General features: G+C 37.0%; 2 protein-coding genes across 2 annotated transcripts; one reads left to right on the top strand and one right to left on the bottom strand.

Moving 5' to 3' along the window:
• Positions 1 to 1,058: 1,058 nt before the first annotated feature.
• On the top strand, positions 1,059 to 9,328 carry LOC130927474 (granzyme B(G,H)-like). Its single transcript, XM_057853333.1, has 5 exons — positions 1,059 to 1,366; positions 1,452 to 1,599; positions 6,266 to 6,413; positions 6,883 to 7,137; positions 7,234 to 9,328. Exons 1-5 carry the CDS (start codon positions 1,189 to 1,191, stop codon positions 7,396 to 7,398), a joined length of 894 nt encoding a protein of 297 aa, XP_057709316.1. The 5' UTR covers positions 1,059 to 1,188; the 3' UTR covers positions 7,399 to 9,328.
• LOC130927475 (rab-like protein 3) lies at positions 9,129 to 14,005 on the bottom strand. Its single transcript, XM_057853334.1, has 8 exons — positions 13,911 to 14,005; positions 13,483 to 13,574; positions 13,240 to 13,369; positions 13,057 to 13,171; positions 12,727 to 12,877; positions 12,384 to 12,455; positions 9,645 to 9,683; positions 9,129 to 9,506 (listed from the first exon to the last, which is right to left on the bottom strand). Exons 1-8 carry the CDS (start codon positions 13,954 to 13,956, stop codon positions 9,450 to 9,452), a joined length of 702 nt encoding a protein of 233 aa, XP_057709317.1. The 5' UTR covers positions 13,957 to 14,005; the 3' UTR covers positions 9,129 to 9,449.
• Positions 14,006 to 14,079: the final 74 nt, after the last annotated feature.

Below are 14,079 nucleotides of genomic sequence, written 5' to 3'. Positions count from 1 at the left end.
TGTGTTTTTTCATTGCAAGCACAATAAATGAAGATATAACTACCAAAACATTTGTGATTGCAAGGCTGAGTAATCATCATACACGAAATGTAACTCATAGCGTTAGCATTCGTGTTAGAATTAGGCTAATGCTAATGGTGAGCGTCCTCTTAAACTCTCGGACAACTTTCTTTACATACAGTTCGTGGCGTCAAGGTGTGTATAATTAATTGAAAATAATGTACTGTTATTCTGCTGAGTGTACAGGGTGACCCCAAAAAAAGTTTACACTGCTATAATACAACTTAAATGCCATGTTTATTCAGCTTAGAATTAGAATTTAATCACAAATTATACATTATTGTAAAGAACATGTACAGTACACTCTATTTTTCAATGTGTCCTCCCTTAAGTGTCACAACAGCCTCCAGGCGCCTGCGGAAGGCTTCTTTATGTAGGATGCTGTCATCTTTTCCCAAGATCTAACAATGGACCTCTCCAAGGCTGCCACAGAAGTTTGTGGCTTCTTACAGGCACTGTCCTCCATAGTTGCCCATATGCTATAATCCAGGAGATTGAGATCTGGACTCTGGGGTGGCCACATATCACCTTGTCAATCAACTTTTTGGTCCGCACAGATCTTCACTTCCAGACCCAGGTTTTCTTGAGGCTGTTCCAGTATCTTTCAGCTTCTTTTTAACTTTGTAGACTGCACATCTGGATATTCTCAGATTTGCTGCAATCTCAGTATGTGTCAGACCGGCACGCAGCAATTCAGGTACAGCTAAAGTTTTCTTCATTTTCAGCAGAAGCACAGGAATTGTAGAGACGAGCGATTACCAGCTGCATTGAGTGACCTTAACGAATCACTTAAGTATGACAACCTATTTAGATATGTTTCAATGGCTTTTAAACAAGCAGTCAACTGAGTGTAAACTTTTTTTTGGGTCACCGTGTATATTGCCACCGGGCTGGCGTTGTCCTTGTAGACGCTACAGTATGTGCTGATCTTTCAATGTTCATTCAGAATAGTTGGAAACCTTTATTTATTCATTTTTGGAGTAAAATTTTTAATTTTAGTTTTTATCAACAAAAACTTGATAAACACATTTTTAGATGACTAAAATACAGTATGTCTAAGACTAATAAGTACTATTGTCCAAAAGGCCAAGACTGAGACGAAAATGGAAAGTGTTGCCAAAAACAACAATGATGCACACAAAAAAAAGTGTCACCTCCACCTCTGTCAGCACCTCCTATCAATTTCCTGTATGTATGTATTGCTTTCGAAATGACTTTGACATCAGCAAGTGTTCAACCTGCACAACTGTAATGATGTATGTCTTCGGCACCCTATTTGCCATTCAGCTGCTCTCTGGGTTTTCAGGTGAGATGACATTCAATTACTATCTGTACATAGCGAAGTACAAATAATATTAAAAACATAACTGGATGCGCTCTCTTCACATCAGAGGCAACAGGGAGCAGCATAGTGGGTGGTAAGGTTGCAAAGGCTCACTCCAAACCCTACATGGCATCACTGCACGTCAATGGAGGCCACACATGCGGCGGCATACTAATCCGCGAGGACTTTGTTCTCACTGCGGCCCATTGCAAAAAGTGAGTTTGGATGTATGCAGTGCACTTAAAATATCTCCAACTAGGATATACATTTTCATCATAACATTTTTTCATTTATCCCATTGTAAACCTAACCCCCCTTAGGTTGGATGTGGTGGGTCGATACATTTATTTGCAAGATTTATTAAAGATTAAAATTAAAAGATAGAGCTAATTACAGTGATCCCTCGCTACTTCGCGCCCTCAGTACATCGCAGATTTTTTTCAACAACAACAAAAAAATATACAGTATTTTATTTAAAAATGTGGCTAAATGCATGTTAACATGCACAAATCATTGTTTTCTTTGATATATACACTGTATTTAATTTATATCATATTTATTACAATAGCAGTGCTTAAAAACCTCAGTTACAGTGGTACCATAGGCAGAGTTTGACTTTTGGGGCAAGTTGATGACCCGCCAAAACGCAGTGTCAGCAAAGAAATTAAAGAATATTTAGGTAATACTTTACAATAAGGGTCCCCTAATTAACATTAGTTAATGCAATTTTAGATAATAACTAATGTTTAAGTAACATTACAATAAATAAAATAATTGCTTATCTAACATTTATTAATATATTAATTAACATGAGTTAATGCATTAGCTAATGCATTAGCTAATGCCATTAGTTAATGCATTAGTGATTGCATAACTAGACAGTAACTAATGGTTTGGTAAAAAAAAAAAAAAAAAAAAAAAAAATATATATATATATATATATATATATCTATAGGACTATATAGGGTTAGGGTTTGTTAACTTAGCATTTATAATTTCTTAGTTAGGGGACACATGTGCTACACTTTACAATAAGGGTCCAAAAGACATTCAGTAATGGTTAATTAAGGTTAAGTAAAACTTATGCGGTATGTTCACGTGAAATAATACCATACTTAAGGTTAGGGTAGCAGCACCCAAGGACTCACAGAGCAATGTTTCTCATTTTAAAATAACACAATCAATTACTAGTACCAGTATACATTAATAACTATTTATTAATGCACTAATGTATATGTGAATCAATGTTAAGTAATGTATTATACAGATATTATAACCTAACCTTAAGTATGGTATTATTTCACGTGAACGTACCTCATAAGTATTACTTAACCTTAATTAACCATTACTGAATGTCTTTTGGACCCTTATTGTAAAATGTAGCATGCGTATCCCTTAACTAAGAAATTATAAATGCTTAAGTTCTCCCCTCTGAACCTTTATTAACCATTACTGAATGCTTTTTGGACCCTTATTGTAAAATGTAGCACGTGCGTTCCTTGACTAAGAAATTATAAATGCTTGAGCCACCCCTCAACATTTATTAAGCATTACTGAATGCTTTTTGGACCCTTATTGTGAAGTGTAGAACATGTGTGCCTTAACTTAGAAATGATATATGCTTAAGTTAACAAACCCTAACCCTAAACCCTAATCCTATATAGGCCTATATATTTTTTTAATTTTACCAAACTATTAGTTACTGTCTGGTTATTCATTAACTAATGCATTAACTCATGTTAATTAATATATCAATAAATGTTAGATATGCAATTATATTAATTATTGTAATGTTACTTAAACAGTAGTTATTGTCTTAAAATGTATTAACTAATACATTAACTCATGTTAATTCATATATTAATAAATGTTAGATAAGGGATTAAATGAATTATTGTCATGTTACTTAAACATGAGTTATTGTCTAAAAATGCATTAACTAATGTTAATTAAGGGACCCTTTTCGTAAAGTGTTACCAATATGGATAATAATAAGTTGAAAATGATCATTTTTCGTTTCCCACCATTCTTGAGGGGAATTCTAAATCAGGCTGCTTAGGACAGCTATACTTTTCGCTAAGATCATCATCCATTGAATATGGTACGCCCGCCAGTGTCATGCCAATGTAGTTCCCCCTCATTAAAAATTGCACTGCGGTGCACTGATTTGCTTGATTTCAGTGTTTTGGTGATGTAGTTATCTATGAGGTTTTAGAAAATGGCCCATCCATCAAAAAAAAAAAAAAAAAAAAAAAAAAGTCGCATAACGTAACATACGTACTGAACGTATGGCATTGCTTTACTGTTTTACTCGTAGGATGACCTATAATTGTTATTACTGTAATTCAAGTCCTGTATAGAGTTTCTCCAGTTTAAGAAACCTCAATGTCCAAAATATATAACTGATTTTCTGGCTTCAATTAATTGTTTAAGTCGACATAACTCATAACTAATGTGTGTGTGTCGGCTTCCGCAGCCAGGGGATGCAATTTTTGACGGGGGTAACTCCATTGGCAAGACACCGGTTTTGGCTCTGTTGTATAATTAGCGTCTTAAGTGGAGCAAATTGAAACTCCGCTCACCATTTTGGCTGTGCTCTCTGGCGTTTCATGGTCCACGTTTTCAAACCTTGGTTCTTGCTTAGTAGTTGTTGTCGCGTTTGAAAGCGTAGGTTTGAAAAAAATTTTTGTATATCCATCTTGCCTCTTCAGTCCTCAGGTGGTTTTGGCTAAGCAAAGCAAATGACCATCTCAGGTGCTAGTCACATGATCTGTTCGAAAAATAATCTTTCTAAGAATCTAAGAATCTTTTTCTCTTCATTTCATTCATTTTTGTTGTTTGTTCTATGGCTTTACAACCTTTATAGACAATATTTTAACGGAAAACTCTTAATTTTAAAATCATATATAGGAAAGTCAATTACATGCAATACTTTTCACCTACCTATGGTTGGGGTTGGCCCCCTGGCCCCCATAAACTCCGAGTGGTACTTCTACATGTGAAGTTAGTTCACTTCAAGATCTTGTTTCTAAGTCAAAATGGTTTATGTCCAGCAAGATTTTCCCATAACAATACATTATAATCCCATTAATTTGTTCCACAGCCTGAAAACCTGCACAAAATCCTTGATAAATGCTGCTACTATTGCCAATAGTAATTACACAGAGCAAAACCAATAAATTATGAATAAAAATCATAATAATAATATATTAAAAGTAATAATAACAGCTGTAATAACGTAACAAATTGGGTTCTAATGTGGCGTTTGTGTTTTGTGTGGTGTACCTGAACACATCGCATGGCTGACTTCACAGAGTGAGGGAGGACTTTTTACTTTCACTTTGTTCAGCTGGGGCGGACAGTAGATATGTTGTGTTGTACAAATTCTGAAATAAATGATTAAAAACCGGACGAAGCTGGCGATTTGTTGGCAATGTTATCGTAATAATAATTGTCACCTTAACTTGCAAAGACTGGCGAATTGAGGTCAGAGGAGGACCGTCGAGATTCTCGACATTCTACGGCCTTATTGTCAAGCCAGTTTACGGACGCGCTCACGATGCTCATATTTTTCTATCATTTCCATCTTCATTACAATAGTAAGCAAGCCCGTCGACGGGGGGGATAACCGTGTATTTTGTCCCGGGTTTCAGGACCATAGGGGCCCCTGAATGACCCTTAATTTATTTTACTTTATATTCACATATTTATTTTTATTTAAATCATTGTCTGATTAAATATTATGTTCTACTCGATATATACTTAAAAACTTTAACATGTTAGATATTTCAAATATATATTTATTCCTTTTTTTGCACAACCCCACCCCCCCCACCCCCTCTGTCTTAGCAGAGAATGGTTTGACCCCGCTCTGGCGCACTCAAGGCTACACTACGTGCGTGCCCTGAAGTGGGAAAAATATATCTGTCTTCAAATATATCTGTCATTGTTATAAACATGGCGACTCGTCATAAATCAGGTGCACAGAAAAGAAAAAGAGATGAAGATCATAGAGGTGAACGAGAAAAAATTATGACGTTTATAAAAGGGGGACAAGAAGCCAGAGAATTAGGGCTAGAGTCGGTTGTGGACGGTGATGTCAGTAAGTGAACAACAGCCGCTAAAACTGAACATTTTACATTCGCGATCACCATGACCAAAGCCCGATTCGAGTCCGTCACCAGCCGCTTGTAGCCTAGTGAGGTGCGGTATGACAAGACATGTTGGTTAGTTATACTGTTTTGTTGCTTAGCAGGCAGGCATAGCACTCTCAGTTGTATTGTATTGTAGCCTACATGGGACAATAGATGGAAATAGTTTGTTTATATTGTGTCACATCACATTACGGTCTGTTAAATTCTCCTATCCTTATCAAATTAAATAATTTGAAAATTTACACTCATTGCTTGCAAAGCGTTAAAAGTACTGCGTATGTTGTCGTGACAAGCCGGTGGCAGGGGTGGGGTGGGTGGGCCTATAATGGTTTCTTGCCACGGGCCCCTGCAAGTCTGTTGACAGCCCTGATAGTAAGCCTCACCTTTTTCATTTTTTCGCCACCTGCACTAACATTCTTGGAACCCATGTTGATTTCTCTCACAAGAAAATCCGCTGTGTGTCAGTGTCGTCGGATGTTGAAACAAATGGAGAGTCAAATTTTACGACGGATGTCGAAAAGATTGTATGTTGAAGCCAGTATGTCGAGGTACCACTTTATACATATATTGTACATATAAAGTCTTTTTGTTGTTGTTTCGTTAACCGTGAAAAACGAGGGATCACCGTATATTAAAACTGTCAGTGAAAGGAAGATGAACCCAAGTTGCCTGAGCGGAAGTCTGTAACAAAGTTGTACACTTGTTCGTTTGTTCCTTTGGTTGTTAGTGAGTCAATAGAGAAAATGACAGTTATACTTGGAGCGCACAACATAAGCAAGCACGAGAAAAGCCAGCAACGGATCCACGTGGCAGAGTTCTATCTTCATCCACGCTACACCCCTGGAGGGTACACCAATGACATTATGCTACTTAAGGTAAACAAAAGTCATGAATTGTTTTGTTTGAAACCTGAAATGTTATTTTGATGCTTTCTAATAGAATGAATATAAATGTGTGCTAGTAAACTGCAGAATCACTCAATTAAATGAATTGTACATACATAATAACATACACACATAATAACATACACAATGAATTCTACATAATGTCACGGTACCTTAAGAGACATTTAAAAAAAAAATTGTTAATATACTTTTAATATCTGTTTCAGTATTTAATCTTTAAGTACAAGGCAGGCAAAAATTATATATTATATAAAGTATATATATGTATACAAATTTTAGAATAATTCCTTTATTTGTTCTTGAGTTATCTTGAGCACAAACATACACCAAACAGACAAGACGACACATATGGAACAGAATACATAACCTCTGCCTCCCATAGCTTTCATCTACCGGCAGAGGTAATGTCAACCAATTGTCAGAATCTGCTCTCTTACAGTTGGAACGTAAGGCCACGCTGAACAGAAACGTCCAATTTATTGTTCTACCAAAGAAGAATGGGAAAATTCCGGCCCAAACGAAATGTGTCGTTGCTGGCTGGGGCCAAACTGAGAAAGTGCCCACTTCTGATGTACTGAAGGAGACCACCGAGAAGATACAGTTCAATTTTGAGTGCAAAAATATTTGGCAGGAAATATTTCATTCAGATCACATGATATGCACCAGGCCCGACAAGAAAGGAGGGGTTTGTTGGGTAATGCATGTCAATCACTAAATAGCATGCAGACAAATGTATCACATAACATATTAAGTCACCAACAAACCATAACTTTCGTTTTGTGTCCCCTAGGGAGATTCCGGGGGTCCGTTAATCTGCAACACTACGGTTCAAGGACTAGTGGCCTTTGTCTACCAAGATGACTGCAGTAATCGCACGATTCCGCACGTCTTCACCAAAGTTCACCCCTTCCTTCCTTGGATTAAGGAAGTGATGCAAAGGAAGGTTGTGGTGTAAGCACATTGCAAAATTTCTTTACTTGCTAAACGCTTATTAGATGGCAAATTTCCATACACTGCTGGCCAAAAGTATTAGCACCCCTGCAATTCTGTCATATAATGCTTAATTTCTCCCAGAAAATTATTGCAATTACAATGCTTTGGTAGTAATATCTTCATTTATTTCACTTGCAATGAGAAAAAACAAAAGACAGTGGAAAAAAACCAAATAATTATCGTTTTACACAAAACTCAAAATGGGCCAGACAAAGGTATTGGCACCCTCAGCCTAATACTTGGTAGCACAACCTTTAGACAAAATAACTTCGAACAACCGCTTCCGGTATCCATCAATGAGTTTCTTACAATGTTCTGCTGGAATTTTATACCATTCTTCTTTGGCCAACTGCTCCAGGTCTCTGAGATTTGAAGGGTGCCTTCTCCAAACTGCCATTTTCAGATCTCTCCACAGGTGTTCTATGGGATACAAGTCTGGACTTATTGCTGTCCACTTTAGAAAGTCTCCAGTCCTTTCTCTCAAACCATTTTCTAGTGCTTTTTGAAGTGTGTTTTGGGTCATTGTCCTGCTGGAAGACCCATGACCTCTGAGGGAGACCCAGCTTTCTCACACTGGGCCCTACATAATGCTGCACAATTTGTTGGTAGTGTTCAGACTTCATAATGCCATGCACACGGTCAAGCAGTCCAGTGCCAGAGCTAGCAAAGCAACCCCAAAACATCAGGGAACCTCCGCCCTGTTTGACTGTGTTCTTTTCTTTGAAGGCCTTGTTTTTTTCCCCAGTAAATGTTGATGCCTCTTCCAAAAAAGCTCTACTTTTGTCTCATCTGACCAGAGAACATTCTTCCAAAACGTTTTTGGCTTTCTCAGATAAGCTTTGGCAAACTCAAGCCTGGCTTTTTTATGTCTCTGGGTCAGAAGTGGGGTCTTTCTGGGTTTCCTACCATAGAGTCCCTATTCATTCAGACTCTGACGAATAGTAAGGGTTGACACTGTTGTACCCTCAGACTGCAGGACAGCATGAACTTGTTTGGATGTTAGTCGAGGTTCTTAATCCACCAGCCGCACAATCTTTCGTTGAAATCTCGTCAATTTTTCTTTTCCTTCCACATCTAGGGAGGTTAGCCACAGTGCCATGGGCTTTACATTTATTGATGACACTGCGCACGGTAGACATAGGAACATTCAGGTCTTTAGAGATGGACTTGTAGCCTTGAGATTGCCCATGCTTCCTCACAATTTTGCTTCTCAAGTCCTCAGACAGTTTTTTGGTCTTCTTTCTTTTCTCCATGCTCAATGTGGTAAACACAAGGACACAGGAGAGAGGTTGAGTCAACTTTATTCCATTTTAAATGGCTGCAAGTGTGATTTAGTTATTGGCACCACCTGTTATGTCCCACAAGTAAGTAACAGGTGCTGTCAATTACACAAATTAGAGAAGTGTTACATGATTTTTCAAAGGGTGCCAATACATTTGTCCAGCCCATTTTTGGAGTTTTGTGTAAAATTATAATGATTTAATTTTTTTCCCATTCTCTTTTGTGTTTTTTCATTACAAGAAAAAAATGAAGCTATTACTAACAAAGCATTTGTAATTGTAATCATTTTCTGGAAGAAAGTGAGCATTATCAGACAGAATTGCAGGGGTGCCAATACTTTTGGTCAGCTGTGTAGTTGTTCTCAGTTTCTAGAGAAGTAGGTGCCGTTCATTCAGAAACAAAACCAATAACTATAGGAAAAAGTGTTCTTTATTGATTTTAGCATGAGACAAATACACAACATAAATAATTAAACACATGATGACTGTCATGTACGTTTGGATTTATAATATGAATAAAAAAATAGATGTATCCATCTTGTAGCTTCTTTATTTTTTTATCACAAGGTAATGTGCATATTTGACTGGTTTAAACATAAAATCATAATTGAAAATGATTAATGATACTGTAAATGTATTTGTCCATGGAATAAAAGAAAGTAAAACTGGTTGAAGGGACAGAAAGTTGTGTGACAAAACTGCTTTTGTTATCGTTTAACCACAGACCGCACTGTCAGTCATAGTGCAAAGTCTTAAAGTTGAATCGCTTTCGGTCCGTGAAGCCTGTCATCTGCACACACACAACGCATGTCTTTATGCTTTAAGACTTGAGTACATTTTAAAACATTCTGAACAATATTTAAATACTATAGGAGCGCAGTGTGGATTTTAAATTTTACAAACGAAATTCGTTAAAATCAGAACTCACCTGACTTGGATCTCTTGTGAAATATCTTTTTTCAATCACCTGTTTGAAGATACGGCTCATGTTTTTATCACATCACAGTATAGCTTCATGGCATATACATTATGTTAACCCAATATCGTATATCAAGTGCAGTCAATGGCTTCGAAAGATGCCAGTCCTCCCAGTTTAAATGGAATAAATAAATAAATAAACAAACTTTAGAGTGCTATATTTCCAGAGTGCATACTGGTATTATTATTTTTTAAATTGTATTTTTTTTAACTGAACATTTTATGACTAAATATTATTATTAATTCATGAAAAAAGATTGATAATAATTTGGAAAAAAAAAAAGTCAAGTTATATTCGAGACCTGGTGTCCACATGTTGACACCACAATTTAATTCATGTAGGGCGCACCCATAGGCGGAGATTGATTGGGTGGTTGCAGTGCGCTACCTGGTGGCCGAAAATGTCATTGCATGTAATTGATGAATTTCAAGGGGGAAGTTGAGAATTTTTGACATAAGGGCTATATAAAGCTTACTCTTCGAGTTAGTGGGGGTTTAATTAGTCAGTGGAGTTGATTTATACAAATTCTGTGTAGTTTGCTAGTTATTTGTTAGTCTCAGGGTCCCAGAGTGGCTAAGCTAGTGTGAGTCAATGGTGCCTGCTTTGCATAGCAAAAAAACAAAACAGAAAAAAAACGTATGCAAACATGAGAATCACCAATGACCCATGCAATCAATAGTGTTGGCTATGGTTCCAGGATAACATTACTAAAACTGACCATTGCATGTCAATAATTGTAGTATGAACAGTAACTTTTGTAATACAGCAGCTCTGCAGGGAACAGGTTGTCTAGGCAAGCAGGGCGGAGTGATATCACATTGGTTTTTTCAACGCCGTTTAATCTGTGGGAACGAAAGGGCCACCCCAGCAGACCGAGCATGAGTGGCCGAAGCACTCCTTTCTATTGTAGTCGCATTACGCATCTAAAAAAAAAAAAAAAAATAGTCCAGCAGAATGAAATGAAATACGGCAGTTTGGTGCGACATTGTTTTGGTCATATGGGTATTTCAAACAGTGATCTGCATTTTGAATTTATTTGACTATGTTAGATCTGTTAATATCATTTTTTTTATTGGCATGCTAAGCAGACATCAGTGTTGTTTTCGTCAATAACGACTATAACGAAAATATTTTGTCGAAGAACAATTTTTTCATGACGATAACGAGATCATTACGAGCTAAAAACGTGTCTTGGGAGACTAAAACATAACGACACAAATGCCAGTTTTCGTCTGATGTGACGAGAACAAGACGAAAATGCGCTATAGTTTCTGTCACATAATCACAATGTGTAGTTAGCCTGCAGTGTCTGGCTGTGTCACTCATGTGACGTGCTGTGCCCCCCGACAACTCCACCGCTAGTGTACTCTCCAGTCTCCCAATGCTTGTTTTAAAACACACGTAAGATTTGTCCTTTTATCTTTGTCCTTAAGAGAGAAAATGCAGCGTTGTTTTAGCCTTTAAAGGTCTGTGTTGTGTGATCATCACACACTAAATGTAACTTGCATTGTTAGTATAGCATTCACGTTCATGTTAGTATTAGGTTATTGCTAATGGAAAGCATCCTCTTAAACTCTCGGACAACTTTTTTTTTTAAATATACAGTTCGTGGCGTCCAGGTGTGTATAGTTCATTGAAAATGTACTGTTTTCCAGTTGAGTGTGTATTATCACATAATAAATTTTTAGAGGCTTGTAGATGCTATAATATGTTCTCGTATGTCAATGTTTATTCGAAATATTTTTTTTTATTAATTGGAGAGAAACTTTAGAATTTTACAGGCAAAAATATTGAGTAAACGTCGACTACAACTAGACAAAATTAGTCTTGGAGTTTTCGTCAACAAAAAGGAGACGAAGACAAAAGCATTTTGAAATGACTGAAAAAGGAATAAGACTAATAAGTATTATCGTCCAAAAGTCTAAGACCAAGACGAAAATTAAAAGGCCTGCCAAAAAAAACAACACTGGCAGGCACCATTGACTCGCATTAGCTTAGCCACTCCGGAACCCTGAAACTAACAAACTGCACGGAATTTGTTGAAATCATCTTCAAGATTAAGCCTACTGTCAAAAATTCTGAACTTCCACTTTAAAATAAAGACCTATTTGTTAAAATGTTGTCTATCAAAGTTGTAAAGCAATAAAAAAAAACAACAACAAAAATGAATGAAATGAACAAGAATCCTACAAAGTATTTCCTAATGGATTAAAATTATTTTTTTTCATAGATCATGTGACTAGCAACTTACAGACGGTCCTTTAGCCAAAACTACACCTGAAGAGGCAAGATGGATATTTAGAATTTCTTTAAACCTAAGCTTTCAAAAGCTTCAATAACTGAGCTTGAACACGAACAGTGTCAAGATATAAATATATATATTTTTAAATGTAATTTAATTGCTGACACTGCATTTCGGGGTGATCAACATGCTTTGCCCCTCCTCCCACAAAAGTTAAACTCCTCCTTTGGCCACACATGTATCCCAACTGCCTACATGATCCAAAATGTGATGTCCACCCATGTGGACAAAAGGTCTTTATTGTTAATTTAAGCTATTATTGCTATTTTTTCCTCGCGCCTTCTTGTAGAACCGCCCTTTGTAGAAGTGCAAACTTAACTAAAAAAAATACTTTCAGTCCACGTCAATAGCTGTGCTATTGCTATGTCATTTTGTCACTATCTCACCTTGTCAAAGAATCTGCTGAGCTTCACTGCATTGGATGTGCCTGCAGCCAAATATCTCAGATTGGTACAGTCCTGAAGGAACAAAGTAGAATTTGATATTTCAATTTCAAAGCTCAAAGATGGTCAATATTGTTGGTCTACAATAACATAGGATTTCGATACAGTATGTATCTCCAAACATCTTCTGTGCATGTTACATTGATGTTATTCTAGCAGAACAACCACTAGGGGTCACCATAACTATTTGGACTGCCAACGTGACGTCTTCAGCAGCAAGTTTTTGATTGCAGGTCTGATAGCAGTTTTCCTGAGTTAAAAACAAAACAAAAAAACCTTGACATACAAGATTGATCTCCTCCGCGTTGAAGTCTTCAGACAAGAAAGCCGTCCGTGTGAGAACTTCACTCCGTTTGGTTTCGGAGATCTGGTCAAACTTGGTGCCAATGAGAAGCAACGGCACCGGATTCTCTGCAAACTGCTCACGATCATAGTCACTTGCAGGGGAAAAAAAAGGATACGTTATCACTTCACAGATCACCCCAAAAAGTGTATTAAATTTCAAGGAACAAAATCAGATGTAAAAAATTATTAACTTATTATTTTTGGACCAATTGGGAGAAATTTGACAATTCTGCACGTCACATCTGTCAATCTCGCTTGAAAACACACATACCCATTGGAGACAATGACGCCCGTTGGTGACGAATCCTTGTTTAGCGCTTCCAGTGACCAGCGATAAAGATTCTGAGATGATTTCTTATTTGTCAGATCGTGGACTAAAATAATTCCTAAAATGATAAAACAGGTGAGAACAGCAATGCTTTCCAATATTGTACACACGTGGACACAACTCTACCGTTGACTGAATTATAAAAGACGGCTCTGGTGCTTTTTATACTGCTGGCACTGCCGACCGAGCCCCCGACATCCCATAATTCAATGTAGAATGTTTTTTCGTCTGGGGTTCCCTCTTTGTAGTCTTGAACCTGTATTGCAAAATTCAAAACACATTTGATGTGATATTATTGTTCACAATGACAAATCACGTACAACAGCCAGCAATCTTGTTAGTTTTATTCTTAATTGAAAGCAACCCTACCCGTACATCTACTGAGCATCCAACAGTCCAGGATGGATTCCCTAAAACCTGGTTCTGGCACAAAAGATGTACTAAGGAGGACTTTCCTACACCTGTGAACAGACAGTGCACAATGGACTGAGGATCTGAATAAAAGGTAATACCTTCTTAGTAATTAGAAAAGTGGTGCTCAAGTTGTAATTAATATTATCTAAGTTAATTCTCTTACCATAACCACAGCATTAAAATATAAAGTTGCTTATTTATTAACAGTTATTCATCCAGTGTTAAATAAATCAATAATAAAGTTAATTATATTTAGACTACAGTACAAGATGGAGCATGACCTATGGAGCTAGAACTGCGGCATAGTATATTTTTGAATATGGTATTATACCATGTACACATTTAGTCATGAAAACTACGTTATTCCAAAAGTATGCACTTACCGGAATCACCTAAAACTAGCACTTTAACTCTATCGAGAGAAGCCATGATTTGACAGTAGCAACGGGTGCCAGTTTCCGGAAGAAAACATGATAAAACCCCGCCCAAGTTCAAAATACCGCAATTCTACTGGCCATTTACAGTTTTGCTTCTGAGTATTATATCATCTTA

Source organism: Corythoichthys intestinalis, chromosome 12, assembly GCF_030265065.1.
Source record: "Corythoichthys intestinalis isolate RoL2023-P3 chromosome 12, ASM3026506v1, whole genome shotgun sequence".
Lineage (NCBI taxonomy): Eukaryota > Metazoa > Chordata > Actinopteri > Syngnathiformes > Syngnathidae > Corythoichthys > Corythoichthys intestinalis.
The sequence above is the reverse complement of the archived record's forward strand: the minus strand, read 5'-3'. Positions and strand labels throughout refer to the sequence as shown.